The sequence below is a fragment of the Asterias amurensis genome, chromosome 9, assembly GCF_032118995.1.
Source record: "Asterias amurensis chromosome 9, ASM3211899v1".
Classification (NCBI taxonomy): Eukaryota; Metazoa; Echinodermata; class Asteroidea; order Forcipulatida; family Asteriidae; genus Asterias; species Asterias amurensis.
The window spans coordinates 1197522-1216029 of NC_092656.1; the positions used below are offsets into that span (position 1 = coordinate 1197522).

Genomic DNA, 18508 nt, shown 5'->3' on the forward strand with positions numbered 1-18508 from the left:
GGCTATTGATTTTCATTACATGTACAGCAAAGGTGTCGGACTACTTTGGCCTTCCAGCCCGGTGGTTAAAGGGGAGGTATACGTTTGGTATTCACTCTTAAAATTAATGGCAATAAAAACGTATGGTTAGAAGCCTACAGCAGCTTGAGATAGTATCAAGCATTTTGAGGATCATTTCACTTCGAAGTAATGTGGTTATGTAAAAGACATCAGATTTTATCCTCCAGATTTTGAACCTGAACAGCGTTACTGTCAGTAACGTTTCTCAAATTTTGTATTCCAGTTAAGGGTTATTTTTCCCGAGTGGACATAATGATTTGCTCTGAATTTTCGGCGATAAATGCACTTTAATTAATGCAACAACCTTTTGAAATGATTTTATTAACAGCTAGTTGTTATTGTATTCATTAACATTTATGTGGGATTAAAACAATCAAACGGTTCCAAAAGACAAATGTATACATTGCCTTTAAATCAATTTGAGTGACATGCAAACCAAGATGGCAAAGCACAGCACGAAGAAATACATCAAGACACAGTCAATAACATTAGGGAGACAAAGAATACAAAAGACACTAGTTTTTGTGTACTAACATCACTCTCCGCAAACGTCTTTATTTGTACTGCAGTAGTATTTAGTACAGAAACCTGAGCCACTTCCTTGCATTCAAACAAATGCTACATTCCAGTTAGCCTTTTCCCTCTAAGTAAACACATAATAAGCCAACGTTTTCAGTTGTTAGAACTCAAACCATTCTAAATTTCGTTGGCCAGCACAACAGTGGTTTCTTTCACCTTTTTTGTACTGTTTTTACCCAAGATGTAAAGCTTTTCTTTCCTGTCTTTAACACATCATCAGACACAAAATAACTAAACCATAACACAAGATGTGACAATACAATCCTTTCTGTTAGAAGTACAATTTCTTTAAATCACTTTAAAAAAAACTGAAAATAACAAATGGTGATATATATCTTACGCAAAGCAAAGTCTAAACAACCATTTAGAGATTAATTCACACGAAGGTGCTCCGGTTTATCAAATACTTAGTAATTACATATCAATCTAGAACATGTTACATTAGCGGATGAATTTAATACAGAGCGATGTGTTTATATCACCTATTGTTTCAAGGTGCTCTCATTTAAATATATAACATGAAATGAAGGTTCAAAAAGCAACAACTTATCAACAAATAATCGCTTGGCCCCGTACTGTGTCACTTTGTTTTCATTGTATCGGGAATAATACAAAAAAAAAAATAATAATAATAATAATAATAATAATTAAAAAAAAAGTGAAAGGCCTAAAATTTAAATTTCTTTAAATATGTTTCGATTGCAAACCATGTCTCTCAACAATCAGGCAAATTAACTGCCACATCTGACAATTAATACTAAAAATATACAAAGCCTGTTTTTTTTTTATAATCATAACATTTCTCTCTCTACAAAAAAACCCACTCAAAACAAATCATAATAGTATTAAAGCTGAATGAATAAATGTTCAATATCAATTTTTTTGAGTCACACACCCTAAAATCTAATTGAACTAAGTTTTAAAATCTAAAACAAATACTTATATTAGTTGAGTGAAAAACTAAATAATTCCTTGACAATTCAAATCCAAAAGGTGCAAATTCAACATAAACTATCAGATTAATAAACAATATAGATTTAACACTGTGGGACATTATACTAAAGTCCCAATCAATCCAAGGGAAAGCTCCAATACGTAAAATGTAATTTACACATAATTTTTTTGTACCCATAATCTCCCAAATACGGATCTGAATTTTATATCTGAGTTAATACAAAACTATTATCTGTTATATTTAGCGGTTTATCAGTAGCATTCATTTGGTGTTAGGTAAAAGGCACTTTGCCATCCTGTTAATCCTGTACTGATGCATTTCAACAATGAACAATTTCAACAACAAGGCATGGAGCACAACAGATATTGATCAAGAAATTTATTTTTGGGGGTTTTCAATCCGACACATTGTTTATACGTTTATTGCGACAGTTCTTTGATAAATTGTCTTCCTCTTAATCCACTCCCATGGATTAAATTTCAGAATTTTGGGAGACTAAAGAACTGTCTTGCTTCTTAAGTACTACCTGGTGATGTAGGACATTCGCTTCATAGTGGACCGAGGGAACTCAATGAAGTTCACTTCCATAGAGTGACTTTTTTGGTATCACCGTAGCTTGCTCTCTAGTCACCATCAAGAGACATTGTAAAAAAAATACCAATGTTTTAGCACAAAATTCCTGCCAATTGCTGTTAACCGTTTTTTCCCCTCTCTAAAACATGCTCACCAAATTCGACTTAAATTTTACTGGTTGGTTGACAGGTTGAAATAAATGGGTTGGGAACGAAAATTAATCTTCCAAAAACCAACAGCGTATTGTTCAAAATAAATTAATGTATACACTCTTACTGCCCACAACGAGCGTGATCTATAGCACGGCCCGAACTATCATCAACATCTAGGTTCATCAATTTTACAGATTTTGAAAATAACACATTCAAGAAATCTGCACATCCAGTTTCCCAGTACCTTATTACAGTGGCTTAAAGACACTGGACACTATTGGTAATTGTCAAAGACCGGTCTTCTCACTTCTCAGAATGTTTTTTACTATCAACCTCTCCCCATTACTCACTACCAAGTAAGGTTTTGTGCTATTAATGATTTTGAGTATTTACCAATAGTGTCCACTGCCTTTAATGATCACATCTATATTAATCACTATCTTTGGAAGGGTAATTAACCTTGCTACACCACACATCAGGTGCAACATCTGCACCAAAACTGGAAAATGAAACCTGTAAACTATTATACAATTTAATTAATTCAAATATTTTCAAAGTGAAATATTGTACAGTGCTTGCTATAACGCAACATTTAAATATGGTTTGAGCGTGGACAGTCAATGTCAACTCCCATAGGGAAGCTGATGTGGACTGTCCACCTTAAATAAACCATGTTATATTTGTTTTGCTACATGTATACCTCATACATGTAATTCTCTTGTCCCGCTTCATGGAGCTTGTGAAAACGCATGATACAGACAATGTACATGCACCACCATCTTAATAACAGGGGTGAGAGTCATTACTAACGAAAAAGTCTGAAACTTGGACACAAATTCAAAGGTATGTTGAAATGATGTCATTTCTACTGTTTGGTAACCCCTCGGGTTATAGATTCAAAGGAGCTTTTGGAAACAGTATCCACAACACTAGAGAAGTGACCAATGAGCAGGATTTCTTTATTTGTGGACAATAATATTGCCTGATTTTCTTCACCAGGCTGACATAAAAAGTCTGAATTCAGCCAAAAGTCTGAACAATCTCATCCCTGTAATAAGCGATGCTCGCGCAAATGTCGCCTGCCCACACCTTGTGGCGGTTCCACCATTGCTTTGTTAAACGCATGCGTAGTAGACAGTAGCGCATTGGACAGTCTACTAGGCTTGCATGTTTACCTGTGCATTAATACTGATGCTTGGTAAATAGCAAAAATATAATCTGGCACTTGATGGCAAATGGAACAGTGAGAAATATGTATGAGGTACAGTAAATACAGTACGCGAATTCTATGGAATTCAAAAATCAGTAGTTCTAAAAAAAAACATTAAATTACAAAATTTTAGAGGGTGGGAAAACTCATTTCTAGATCAATGACAAACCTGAGTTTATCACTTCACAGTGAAAAATTAGAACTGAAAATACGTGTAATGTATGTACATGGGTATGTACAAACTAGTGGAAGGAGAATAATGTCCTTTTTTCAATGCATTTACAAAGTACAGTACACATACAGTGCATGATTTAACATACACTTTGAAGCTACATGTATCACTAGTTAACTTGTAATTTACAACTTGCAACCAAACTTGGTGACATGTGCCACCGAGCAGGGTTTGGATTGAAACTCAGGTATCGGCACACATGTTCATACACAAGAGCTCTCTAACCAGCATAACAAGCATTTCTTTTTAGTATGCATGGCTTTATGTGTGTGAATGCATACAGTCAACAGTAACCAATGGTAATAATAAGATGTGGAGTCCAAGGGATCAAGTGAAATGGATGACTACACTCAAGCTCTGGGCCCAATTTCATAGAGCTGCTTAAAAAATTCATTGCTTAGTAAAATCAGATTACCGGCCAAGACTCCACTCAATTGTTATGCTAAGTAAACAACAGCTAAATACTAGTCATAAGCAATGTATATGGCATGACATTTTGGCCAGTAACATGTATAAAATAAGCGAGCTATTTTCGTGCTTAAGCAAATTTTTTGCTTAAGCAGCTCTATAAAATTGGCCCCTGGTGTTTGAGTCCTGGGTCCAATTTCATGGCTCTGCTTACTGCCGAACTCTCTGCTTACGATCACGATTCCCCACTTACATGCAAGCGCCATATTTTTGCGCTAGCCTTGTAAGCGTAGATAGCCTAGTAACGTGAAGTACGCACGAGCAGAAGCCAAAATTCGCCGCTAACCTCTGGAAAACACCTGCCGTAAGCAATCAATTCCCTGCTTCCGTCAGCGCCGATTCTGTGCTTACGGTAAGCAGAGCCATGAAAATGGGCGCTGGTCTTGACTCGTCACACTTAACCATTATTGCTTCCTCCTTCGGTTGGGACGAAAAGCTTTAGATCTTGAGGGGTTTGTAATGCATGTAAAAGAACCTAGAACTAAGTCCAAACAATTTGGCGTTGAGTGACATAGGAGAAAAGAATATTGGAGGGTTGAGTCAAAATTCAAGCAAAAAACTTCTAGACTGTACAAGATGTTAAAGATTGAAACTAATTAACATGGGAAGTGATTTACCATTTTGGGAAATCTAAACCAAATCATACATAATAATATACATTATATCTGCAATTAGCATTCTCCCATACGATCACACCACATAGAACTTACTAATGCTTTACTCTTAAAACATCTCTTCTAAAAATAGTGATTTTTCAAGTTTTCGTTTTTAAATTAAAGTAATCTGCTAAAAAAACTCGCACCTCCTCGTCAAGGATTTCAGCAGGACAGAGCAGGTTCGGGTGACAACTAGACTCGACTAGACCAACTAGACTAACCAGAAACCATTAAGCACAGTGAGATTGTTGACATCGAACCATGCACTGCTTAATGGTTAACTATGGAGAAGTCTAGCCGCTCAACCGAACTAGCTCACGTTGTCTATTTGTTCCAATAAGAAACCTTTAGATTTAAGCCATGGTAGTGAGAGAAGGCTGTGTTAACTCGTCGTCAAGAATCTCAGCGGCGCATTGTCCGATATGTTCACGGTAATCAACCATCAGATTGAGGCCATGGTAATGGCAGAAGGCGGCAGCCACAACAAGCACGTGGAAAAACTGGTGGCTATGGAACTGTGGAAATACAAACAAAATAGCGGTTAGGGTTAATGTTTAGAAATGTAAGACTGAACTTGGGAGCAGGATTTCACAAAGAGCTAAGATTGATCTTAGCTGCAAATCAATCGTAGTTGCTTAGTAAAGCATGATATCACATTACAAATCGCTATGGTAATATAGAAACATTCGTCTTGTGCTGAATTGTATAGCTTTTTGAAATCATCCCCAGGTCAGATCACAATACATGTACATGTATACATCTCAAGGTTGGCCCTAAAAGAAAATTAAAAAATAAAATCTTACCCAAATATCACATTTCCCTGGAAAGAATCTTTCAGGGATACGCACAGCGTAGACGATTGCTCCCATAATGTACAGGCCAGCCATGGCCAAGATCCATCCGAAGGCAGCGTGTTGAAAAGCTTCAACTACACCGCTGATTGCAAGGAAATGCATTGCAGGTATGATGGCACTAAGCCCCAAACCTAAAAATAAACCTGCATAGACAAGACAGAGTATAACATTCAGTACTTGGGTTTTCTATATTACACGTACACAAAATCACCACCATAAGATGAACTGTTTTTCTTTGTTTGTGGAGCAAATGACCCAAAGTACATTGATGTCCGATTTGTTTAAAAACCGATCAACTCAGAATCAAGGACACTTGATATCAAAATCCATAACGACAGAATGAGTTTAAAAATATTATTTTTTACGGCTCCTAAATGAAAGAATTGTGTCTTCACATCACTGCAAACAACCAGCCAAAAAAAGAACAAAATCCAAAGGTATACTTAGCAGTTAATAGGCTTACTGATATTTTCACTCACTTGCCACCCAAACTTTAACTTTCCGGCCTTGGTGAAATGTTCTTATATAAGAGCCCAACAGTGGATTCAGTTTAAATTCAAGTCAAATATAAAAAGAAAGCAAACTCCCAGATTGTTTTTTATTGAGAACCTACCTGCTCGAAGACCACGGAATTTGCGTTGGCTAAACTTGTCCCTCAGAGCGACGACCATGCAGATAAAACCCAGCAGTACGATGAGTGAGATGTAGAAGTAGCGTAAGTTGTCGTGACAGTAGAATCCAAAGTACAGCCAGGGGATGAAGGAGCCCACAATAAGTAGCGAGATGCCAGAGTAATCCAACCTAGGATTCAATCATAATTCTCATTAGCGATATTTTTATCAACACTGAAACCCTCCAACTCTTCATGACACGTGCAAGTATTAATTGACCATTCATTTAAAGGCACTGGACACCTTTGGTAATTGTCAAAGACCAGTATTCTCATTCTTGGTGTATCCCATGGGTTATACTATCAACAGCTCTCCATTGCTCATTACCAACTAAGTTTTTAACAATTATTTTGAGTAATTACCAAGAGTGTACAGTGCCTTTAAAGGTAGTAGTGTCTTCGTTTGGGGTTTTGTCAACTTTGCAGGAAAAATACAACAAAACTTTCTATTATAATGCATATATCAGGCATATCGTGAGATAAGACCATGTGTGACCCCAAACAAATTACTTTTTTGTGGTCACACTTGTCCTTATCTCATGGTCTGCCTGCAGACTTCCACATGATTTTACTCTAACCTAAGATACAAACAAAGTTGGATAGACAATTTTATGACAACAAGTATCCTTGGACAAGGGACACGCATTATCAGATTGTTATATGTTGTTGTAGAGGATGAGACTACACTCTTGGACAATGCCATTACCGTGATGGGAGAGGTGAGTGATATTGTTGTTATGTCTCATCAAAGAGCAAGGACCAGCTCTATGGTCTGATAGATCTACTGTAAGCAAGTCAATCAACAGCCAGTTACAGTCTTACCGGAAGAAGCTTCTTGGCAAGGACTCGGTCGAGGTTGCATATTTTGTTATGCAATACCCACCTACGGGGGTCTCGTGGCCGAGCGGATAAGAGCATTGGACTCAAGTTCTGGTGGTTCAACGGGATGTGAGTTCGAATCTCGGTCGTGACACTTGTGTCCTAGAGCGAGACACTTAACCATTGCTTCTCTCCACTCAGGGGTAAATGGGTATCTGTGAGGGCTGAGATGGTTTATGTGAAGTATAAGCTTGGAGTGTGGTAACCTGCAGCGCCGGCTGTATACTTTCCATGGATCTGAGATGGTTTAAGGAATGTGAGGCCCAGTGACGGGGGGTAATAATGTTTAAAGAGCTTTGAGACATCCTTCGGGCTGTGGTAAAGTGCTATATAAAATCAACTTCTATTATTATTATTACGGTACTGCTTGGGTCTGTCAAACACTTGTGAAAGTATTTGACAGAATGTAAAAAGGAGCTTGTTAAGGGTCTTCTTTCGAGTCCATTATCTACTCCTCAAATGTTTGGCCAAGATTGGGCGCATTTCACAACCTTCTCGTTTGCCATTATCAGGTCTTCAAGACAGCACTGCTCCTCAAGGACTGGGCATTGTAGAAGGTGTGGCATAGATTCAGGTGTTGTGCTACAATCGTAATTGTTGTCGTCATCGTCGGTATACCTCTGTTTATTCCATCGTCCCACCTCTGTTCATTGTTTAGCGTGTTGTGGCCTAGCACTTAAGAGCACCGGATTCAAACTCTGGTGTTTCTGATCAGCAGAGTGTGTGTTCGAGTCCCAGTCCCGACACATGTGTACTTAAGCAAGGCATTTAAACATGGTGTTTCGTCCTTTGGATGGGACGTGAAGCTGTTTGTCATGTGTGTTGTGTGAAGCACGTAAAAGAACCCAGTTTTCCTGGTATGATCTGCAGCATACTGCGCCACAGCACCTTGTAAACCATTACATGGTGCTATGTAAAAGAAGTAGATCCCATAATTCAAACAAAGTCCCACACGCCTTGCAGGAAATACAACGGCGCAAGCAGCGTCACTGAGTGACCGATATGCGTGCTGTACAAGAGGCCACTATTATTATTATTCCGATTTGACCAAGAATAATTTGGAGAACATTATGGTTGAAAAGTTGAAGTCACGAAGACACAGCTTAAGGATTTCCTCAAAGGGGGTGTTTATAGAAGTGAGCCAGATGATGATCTCAGGGAGAAAATGAAACGCTGTAAGATCACAAAATATTGTTTGGGAGTATGAGTTTGGCAATCTTTAGTCTTTACTATAGTCAGTTCCGCTGTAGACATGCCTCCTTGCACTTTCACTCTTCAGAGTATTCAGATGATGAAAACCAACAGAACCATTTCTCAATGACTGTCTTCCAAGTTGTGTGATGAGCAGTTTAAAGTTGCTGCAAGGTAGACATGTACCCCGTCTAAAGACAGGTAACTGCATGATGCTGTAAAGTAGACTTGTACCCCGTCTAAAGACAGGTAATTGCATGATGCTGTAAAGTAGACTTGTACCCCGTCTAAAGACAAGTAATTGCATGATGCTGTAGACTTGTACCCCACCTAAAGACAGGTAATTGCATGATGCTGTAAAGTAGACTTGTTCACCATCTAAAGACAAGTAATTGCATGATGCTGTAGAGTAGACTGGTACCCCGTCTAAAGACAGGTAATTGCATGATGCTGTAAAGTAGACTTGTACCCCGTCTAAAGACAAGTAATTGCATGATGCTGTAAAGTAGACTGATACCCCGTCTAAAGACAGGTAATTGCATGATGCTGTAGACTTGTACCCCATCTAAAGACAGGTAATTGCATGATGCTGTAAAGTAGACTTGTACCCCGTCTAAAGACAAGTAATTGCATGATGCTGTAGACTTGTACCCCATCTAAAGACAGGTAATTGCATGATGCTGTAAAGTAGACTTGTACCCCATCTAAAGACAGGTAATTGCATGATGCTGTAAAGTAGACTGGTACCCCGTCTAAAGACAGGTAATTGCATGATGCTGTAAAGTAGACTGGTACCCCGTCTAAAGACAGGTAATTGCATGAAGCTGTAAAGTAGACTTGTACCCCGTCTAAAGACAGGTAATTGCATGATGCTGTAGACTTGTACCCCATCTAAAGACAGGTAATTGCATGATGCTGTAAAGTAGACTGGTACCCCGTCTAAAGACAGGTAATTGCATGATGCTGTAGACTTGTACCCCATCTAAAGACAGGTAATTCCATGATGCTGTAAAGTAGACTGGTACCCCGTCTAAAGACAGGTAATTGCATGATGCTGTAAAGTAGACTGGTACTCTGTCTAAAGACAGGTACTTGCTTTTCAGACCCAGTGATTTCATTGGATACAACAATTTCATTGGATAAACGTGCAGTGACCGAAAGCTTTCTATTATCTGTGTTTTGATTCGTCTGAGGTGACGTTTGGCAGCTGCTCTGTCGGCCTTCTGCATACGGAGGTAGGTGATTATGGATGGAGATTGACCTAGGCTTGAGGCGTAATTCAGGAGCCTCGAAGTGAGACATCAGATGTTCAGGCTACATGTAGTGCTGAGGCAGAAACACAAAGAAGCAGAGAAAGAGGTTGTGAGGAGAGTATGAAGGAAGCTGAACGAAAAATGAAAACAAAAAGCAGAAGAAAAGATGGAAGCAAAGCTAACACTCATAAAAAGAAAAAGGAAACATGGTGGCCCCTTTGTAACATCAGATGATGTACAACAATGTTTTAGCACAACATGAATTTCAGAAAGTAGAGATTGAAAAAGACGAGATAAGATATCTTAATAACAGTAATTAGAAGCTGGCATTTATTGAGTGTCCGTTCCAGAGGATGCAAAGCGCTTGGATGTCTCCAACTCAGATCAAATCAAAATCAAAGACGGTCAAAAATAAAAAATCAATGTCGATGAAACAAGTGGTTCATCAGGAATTTTCTCATATGATTCAAGACAAAGATTGCTTTTCTGCAGCTATCCATAGAGCCGTGCCGCATTGGAAAAGGCTCTGTCTCCTGCTTTACTGTTTGTCTGATGCTCAACGAGAAGACTGTGTGAGGAAGAACGTACTAAAATAGGTTTGCGATTTAGTTGATGTTGCTGAAGCCTGTCACTTATATTTACTGGACTTCTGCATGAGTGTCTTGAAGGTTTGTAGACAGATTTTGAAGTCAACACGCTTAGCGACAGGTAACCAGGGGTGTTTCTTCAAGAGAGGGCTAGTTCTTAAAACAGCTCTTGGTGTAGTAGACATGCGTCTTGTATTTGGGAACAAAGATTTGAAGGCAGTCCTTAATACGACAAGTAATAAAAGCATAGGTATTGACATATGTACATGTAGCTCTCACACAAAATATGTGGCTGGAGAGTGTGAATCCGCCTCTGAATCGCCTGCAAAAACAAGAAAAACTGAAAAATCAGGTCCTCATATTAGAGAATAACAGTGTGGGGTGCCGTCTCACTGCGTGGTAAAGATCGAGTTGGTGGCTGGCCGATGTTAATAGACCGAGCCTGAGGACATTGCCACGCAGGGAAGACCGACTCCCAACACTGTTATTCCCATTAAAAAATACCTTTAATGAAAACAAGGGTGCAAATAAACAGAATTTGTTTTTCTTGCTGTGTTAATTTAAAAAAAATGTTTTACTCATGTTCAAGGGCCACTCCTTAGACTATTCAACTTTTGAAGGCACATAACCTCTTATAAAAACTATTTTTGCATTTTTTCAAAATCAGACCATAACTTCAAAAGTTAAAAGCACCATAAATATATAAATACTTTGGTTTGCATTCTGCTTTATCTTCAGCATTTTTGGTTTCATTGGCGTTCAAGAGTGGTGACGAGTTATTAAACAACCCATAAGAACAAGTCACAACTCTTTTATTCCAATTCATAATTGCCCTTTTGTTAAAAAGTGAAAAATGTTACAATTATAGGCAACCAGTGATAATCAGTTTGTCCTTTTAAATTTTGTTTTTACAAATTCTGCTTGATGCACACTTTGTTGTGTACTCGCATGTGTACAAATAGATTATGTACGGGTACTAATATTGCATTCAGCATACGTAAATTGGCACAAATTAACTTGTGAAGCCAGATGGTCTAAAACAGCTCCAGCAATGTCTTTATCAGCTGTTTAATCACCCAGCTACGTGACATGCTTTCTGCCAATAGATACAGCAAAACTGTCTGGGGTATTTATGAACATGTCTTAAGATTTAGAAAGGTTTGCAGTAACATCCATGTAATATCACTTCATTACATGGTGTTACCGCTAACCTTTCTATATCGTATTTCCACCATGCAAAGTTTCAAATCCTACTGATGTCTTAAGATTCTTACTTGCTAAAGATGAGTGATGTCTGAGATGAGTGACAATACACTGTGTGGAACACCCAGGAGAAGAACATGCATGAGATGGCTCCGGTGAAGAAAGCCATATATACAACAATCTTCTGCCATTCTTCCTGACTCTTAATGGAGACCACAAGGAAGTAGACCATCAAGATGACGAAGGCGATGAAGCCTGGAAACACAGCGTGTGGAAAGTGCAAACAAATATTTAGGTACTTTTTTACCATAAATCAGGTTGGCAATGGGTTTTCACTCCTAGAAAACAAAAATAAAAATATCCTGATGTTTCAAGAGAAATATTTCTCCAATTTGCATTAAAACCCAATCCTACATCTTATTACTATGTATACACGCAAAGAAAAAAATAGTCAACATCAAATAACTGACACAACGTGAACATAAAAATAGTCTTTAAAGCACCCAATATACATGTAAGGCAATCAGCAAGGTACTCAAAGCAGTTGACCAAACAGCTACACGTTTTGAAACACGTTTTGAAACACGTTTTTCTTTGAATTTGTTTGAATTATGAGACCAATCTCTGCGGCGCATTCAGCAGTGAGCAGCCACTGCAAGAATTAATAAAAAAATAATATTAACAAATTCTTATAATAGCTCATTTCACATAAACCGTATAACTGGCATGGCTGGGTTCTTTTACATGCATTACACCTGTAGACATAATGTACATGTCCCTGAAAAGTTAGTCTATACGTACAGTGTAGGTACACATAGGCAACTAGTTTTAACTGTAAAACATACATGTACATGCGTATGGCATGTACAAGGACATTGGACGATGTACAATGTAATGTACAATGTGTACAGAGTTAGAGACCAGCACACTTAATTAAACTCTAGCCTACCAGCAACCTTCATTGCTTTTGTCCAGCCATAAACACGTAACACCTGTTTCCTGTGTGTCTGCACTTTTACTACATCAACAAGGAAAGATTATGCAAGGACCAGAATGCCTGATGGTCACTATTTACACTGACCAATGACCATAATGCATGGAGGTCAAGTCTGAAAAAGGTGTACAAAAGAAATCATTTGTATTTCTGTCATTGAGACTACTACGCCTGCGCCTGGGCGACTAGCGCGACTAGTGTCAAAGAATAACTGAATTAGTCAATTTCAGTATTCACTATTCACTATCCCTCAACACTCTACTGCTGCAGAAAAACTGGACATTGCTGAGAACAATATTCGTAAATGTCTCGAGTCCTTTTGAGACAACAATACTTTAACAAGGTTCCCTTGCTTACTTTAAGCAAGATTGTGGAAATGTACACTCATGTGAAAGGACAACAATTATTATACTGTCCATGCAGGACGACAAATTGGTGACAATTCATTAGGGACACTGTACAGTCCACTTGTACAGAACATTCACAATAACATGCCAAAATAGCAAGGGACCCCCTGCTAAAATAATGTTGTGTGAAGAGAGCTAGCTATACAATGAATGCTTGTAGTACAATAATTTTCAGGCCTGTATGCTTCCTTTTTGAAAGGGAAAGGGCACTAAGGCAATCTTTGGTAAAGGGCACAGGTCTTGGACATTGACCACTGGGCATGGAGTGGTCCAGTGCACTTAATTGAAAGATTGATAAAGTACAATACTTTTTGTTTCTTATAAAAATAAAACTTGTAAAAACAGTCCCCAAAAACCAATGATAAAATATGTACAATAGAATTGAAGTCCTTATCAATAACCAAATTCTTACCGAGCAGATGCGTCCAGATGTTACCAGTCTCTGTATGTATTCGAAAGATGGAGCCAAAACAACTCCTGAAGGATGGGATCTGGGGACGATGTCCAAAGTGGAGAAAATCATTATCCTTAAGCCAATCGGGTAGAAGGTTGTGGTGGGTGACACGCCAGCGCCAAGCAGCCTCTTTCACTTTACGGACAAAGCGCTCTGCCTGCCTGGCAGCAGTTTGAGTCAAGTTGGTGCCAATGATATCTGCCTCAGGATCAGCATTTGCAGCTTCCACGATCTGGGTTCAGGAAAAACAAAAATAGAAATTATGATGACGAAGCCTCCACAAGATGTATAATGTTGAAACTTGAAGACCACAATGAATTTAAAAAGCAGTAGCGTTGATAACATGGTCCCCTACACAGTCTGCGCACCAAATGCGTTCCAGACCATAGGGCACAATTTCACGACTCTCAATTTGTTTTCTTTTATGAGCCGTCGTTAAAAAGGAGCTCCGAAGTCAAAATAATATTTTTGTAATGCACTAACGGTACCCCTATGAGTTGGATTTTTTTTCGAAGTCTCTAACCTCACATTAAAATGGTGAAAAATGGTGTAAAAATGTACAGACCCATGTAGACCAAGATGGCGTCATGGTTAGTTTTAGGATTCTATACAAATGTTGCACTGGAAGGGCATCAAACACAATGGCATTTTACAATGTTTGATAGACTTGTCCCTTTCCCCCACTCATGTATACATGTATGTGGTCTCGAGTACATGAGTAAATGACAAAATTGATAATGACATGAAATGAACGTAACTTTCTTTTCCCATGGGAGCAGTGGGGTCTTGAAAAAGTGATAAACTTTACCAATAACCACAAATACAAGCACATGTGAAGGGTCAAGTGTCATCATTTTTTTGCAATGTACATGTAACTGCGGCAACACTTTTAAAATCAAATACTAGACACTGAAATGCCCATCGAATAGAGATAATTAATGGGCACTTGCAAAGAGCCGTTTCAACACTAATCACTCCCCCCTTGTTCGTCCAACATGGAAAGGTCGTGTCATGGTGGACAGGGTTGGGGTCTACATGGCTTTGTCGGCATACATGTAGTTCAGTGTTTTAAGATTTTTCAGTGTGGATTTGTTTTTATTATTTTAAAAGGACAAGTCTAAAGTGTGAGCTATACTTTATATGAAACATTTAATGCAAGGTGAAAGCCAAGACTATTCACAAGGTGAAGCCAAGTGAAATGGAAAGGCTGAATGTCATCGATATCCATGCATCCAATTTTTTTTTTCTATGTTCAACCAGACTTAGGAACACATTTGAGCACACTTTAATTGAATCTTGGACAAAGTACATTTTACAAGGGAAATCGCTTTTGAGCATTGCATATATCGAACATGGAAATTTGTTTCCTTTCCTTTTGGGAGCCTTGCCAACAAATGTTCAAGAATAACACTGTCTATAAAATCAACCTATTTAGAGGTACATGTTCATGTATTCTTACAACTTTTTGTTTTAATAAAAGAAAATGTATGTAGCATACAATACAGTCTTGTACTTTGTAGCACATGCCTCTAAATAAAGACTTATAATGCGCATACATGTTTACACCCTGCTGGGTGTTCAAGGCGAAGTGAAAACAAAAATAAAACAAAGGAAAAACAAACACAACAAAATTAGTCTTTGAAAACCTGTGACAACAGATAGGCCCCCTAAGTTTTGCAAAGAGATTTGAATTTTGTATGTATCATATCCATCATGCTAACGTCAAAGTAAGTACACAAAGCACTTGGTAAGTTGTGTCATTCTGCCAGTGCATGTTTAAAAAATAATTTGTATTGTGCGAATATGGCAAGTTTTGTGTACATTTACTGGCCAAGGTTTGTACACAAAAAACATCCACATACACATTTGTGTATTCATATCAATACATTTTGCACAACATGATCAATATCCTCCAAGACATAATCTACAAGAGTCAATACCATTTGATAATGCCTACGTATGCAAACAATAGTCCTGCTCATCTTTGAACATATTTGCCACACAAGTACAAGTACATGTAGATAAAATTGATTGAGGAAGTGCCAGCATGATGTTCATGTGTGCATTACATGTACTGTATGTACACATCCACCTACACCTAGGAAAAAAAAGCCTGTCTTTGTGTGTTGAACCATGGTTGAATATATTGAAAGTGCAATACATTGTTCACTGTTCATTGATCTCAGAAACAGCTGACGATACGGAGTATCAAATGTCACATAAAATGAACACAGTCAAAAGACCATCATCTTATTGCCTTGCCCCCATAACATGAACAGTTTAGGAAACTCAGCATCATCATCATGTCTATCTGTAGCTTACACTTTAGCAATAATAGCCCCTAATCAAACATGCATAATGTTGTTGATCCGCTCGCCAATCAAAAAACTAATTTAAAGCCCACTGACTAAAATTTGTCTACATGTAGCTACAACCCTGTGTGTTGACCTAAAAGTACATTTACATGTAATATGTAAAGGGATTTGAAAAGTATTAGAGGAAATCACCAAGTAGGCCTACCCTTTCCTTGGTATTTATGACCTCTAGGTCTGAGGTACCCAGAACTGAAAGAATAGTTTTGCAGGAAGCAATCTGTTTTTATAGCATCAAAGGACACAAACCTTGTGCACACATTACACAATAACAAAATGTACATGAAGTTCTTTGTTTAGTACCATATAGGGCCTAACGTCTGTGCAATGATACAATAACTATGCATTAGTGTTCTTTGTTTGTTTCAGGTCTTTGTTTAAAGAGGGTCTTCATCGAGTCCAAAGTTAACTTCAGTTTTTTTGACAAAGCAGAAGTTATTTCAGTTTTTAACAAAGCTCTAAATTGTTGACTTATCTTTTTAAGGGCCATTCACAAGTATTGATATCTGGGGGGCGGAGTCTGCACAGACCATACATGTACATGACACATTCTAATGTTGATTTTGTCAAATTGTATCATGCCACATGATATCACTGATTGATGGTTGAAGTCAGAGAAGCAGGGTTGTACAAGTATCAATACGACTTGCTGGTTCTTTCAAAAACTTAATGTTCTAGACAAAGATAGAGGGTGGGCTGCAATGGCGACTACATGATAACACCAATCTTACAGCCCAACGAGATGGGCTAGACTAGCACCATACACCAAACTTAAAAGTCAGTTTATAAGACGGCGGTTAATAAGACGGCCAACTGCCTGCATAAAATCTCTTTGCAAACCGGGGAACTGGTATTTGGCTGGCAGACCACAACTAAGAAAGACATACACTGTACAGTGTAAACTTGTGTAGCATCATGGGCAATCCCTACCGACTCAAACTACTCTTCCTACTTCATTGCACCTTCATTATGGAATGACTTACCATTTCATGTTCGCCAAGCTGACTCTCTTGAGATTTCCAAGGGTCTTTTTAAGACTTATTCGTTTGAATCTTCTTTTGTAACAATTGCCTTTAGTCGATTTTTCATTGTTTTATGTTTTGTGTTCCGCAAAGAGGCTCCTGTATTTTTTATGTGCCATACATGTACGTTTGGTATACATGTAAATGTCTTTTATTATTATTAATATAATATTATTCAAACAAATTGAGGGAACAAACCTTTAAGTCTTTGCCCTCTTCCATGCCACTATTCTTATAAAACTATAAAATAAGACTTCCAACTACACTAGTTGCCGAAAGCCTACCTGTTCGGGTTTCTGCTCTTCTTCCGGCTTAATCTCTTCTTCTTCTTTTTTCTCTGGTGACTCCTCAGTTTGATCTGGTAGACATGGTACAGATATTGTAGACGTCTCACGGTCAGGGTTTAAAGCCTTCTCACAATCACTCTCGTCCGAGTCTGAGGAAGACTCATCATCGGGAACAGACACAACATACTCATCCTCAGTCGCCAGTGGCACGTGAGATAACATTGTTCTCTTAGATTTGACTGACTGCTTAGTGACTGTATTCTTTCTCGGGGAGTTGGAAACTGTTTTTGTTGCTGGTGTGGAAGTTGCTACTGTTCGTTTCCGAAGCCAGTAGTTTCCATTCTGCTCAGCAGCACTCATACAATACAAAGTCTGTTAATGCTTGTGAACTCCTGCTCAAAGTTAGCTACCTGAAAAGTAGAGGAGAACAAAAAAGACATAAAAGTTTTTTTAGTTTTTAAGGACGAAGTGTGTTTACCTCTTTTAAATAGTTTGCACCACATAATGAAACATAATTATATAACAAACATGTAAGAGATTTATACATAAACTGGGAGACCCAGTGAGGGCGCGAATACAAATCAACGGCTGTTTTATGTGAATAAGCTTGGGTACTTTTCGTGAACTACGTAGCACGTGCGCATAAAAGGTACACAAGCTTATTCACATAAAACAGCCGTTGATTTGTATTCGCGCCCTCACGGGCCCACAGCTCGGCAGACCTATGTCGTAGATAAGGCACCAGAATTTTTTTTATTTCTTAGCTGCATGAGGAAATGGGGTGGACGTGTGGCTAAGGATTCAGCTATCCTTGGCCACACAACAAGTGGGGCTAAATGTAGAATAGAAGTAGAAGTTAAAGTTCTTCTACCGAGCTGTTTCCTTCTGTCAGTGTCACTACTCCTCATCCATTGCAAATGCAACAGCTGACCATGAAGGAATAAATTAGACATAGACTGAGCTTCCTCACGATTACCTGAACTGAACCGTTCCTCCACCGCAAAATTAACCCTTTTTTCCATCCTCCATGAACATGATGATGGACCACGATAAAATAATTCGGATTCCAATAATTCTCCTCTAACGTAACTAACACAAATTCCGATGAAACATATACCTAATTAATGTTATAAACTATTGTTACTTACCAAGTTTTTTTTCCCGTAATTCTATTTGCCGTGAATGATAATGATTGTCTATGGCGCACAAAAACATTTACATTGCAATCTGGCTGTATGCACCTTACGTATGTACACGTATGAACATGGATAAGGTTAACAATACATGTAGTGTACATGCGTAGTGTACATGACTTCCGGCTGTAAACAACAACTACGCTGGTGCCAGTATTTGCGGGGACCAGCGAGTTAACTACGTAACAAACCTTGAAACCGTGTCGTTTCGGACTCACGAGGGGGCGCTATACACAAAAAAAGATAATGATAGTGGC

At 38.4% G+C, this 18508-nt stretch overlaps 1 protein-coding gene across 1 annotated transcript; it reads right to left on the reverse strand.

Annotated features, from left to right (window-relative positions):
• Window positions 1-595: 595 nt before the first annotated feature.
• LOC139941548 (adiponectin receptor protein 1-like) lies at window positions 596-18366 on the reverse strand. Its single transcript, XM_071938098.1, has 7 exons — window positions 18207-18366; window positions 17056-17468; window positions 13336-13609; window positions 11594-11777; window positions 6353-6540; window positions 5689-5882; window positions 596-5400 (listed from the first exon to the last, which is right to left on the reverse strand). The coding sequence occupies exons 2-7, from the start codon at window positions 17416-17418 to the stop codon at window positions 5239-5241; spliced, it is 1365 nt and encodes a 454-aa protein (XP_071794199.1). The 5' UTR covers window positions 17419-17468; window positions 18207-18366; the 3' UTR covers window positions 596-5238.
• Window positions 18367-18508: the final 142 nt, after the last annotated feature.

Bases quoted from the DNA above. Each gene is read 5' to 3' on its own strand.
- LOC139941548 (XM_071938098.1), bottom strand. From the start codon at position 17,418: ATGAGTGCTGCTGAGCAGAATGGAAACTACTGGCTTCGGAAACGAACA. The intron at 13,610-17,055 runs GTAGGCTTTCGG...TCCTGAACCCAG, and splicing joins AAGAGCAGAAACCCGAACAG to ATCGTGGAAGCTGCAAATGC. The intron at 6,541-11,593 runs GTAAGAATCTTA...ATTGAATCCTAG, and splicing joins ACATCACTCATCTTTAGCAA to GTTGGATTACTCTGGCATCT.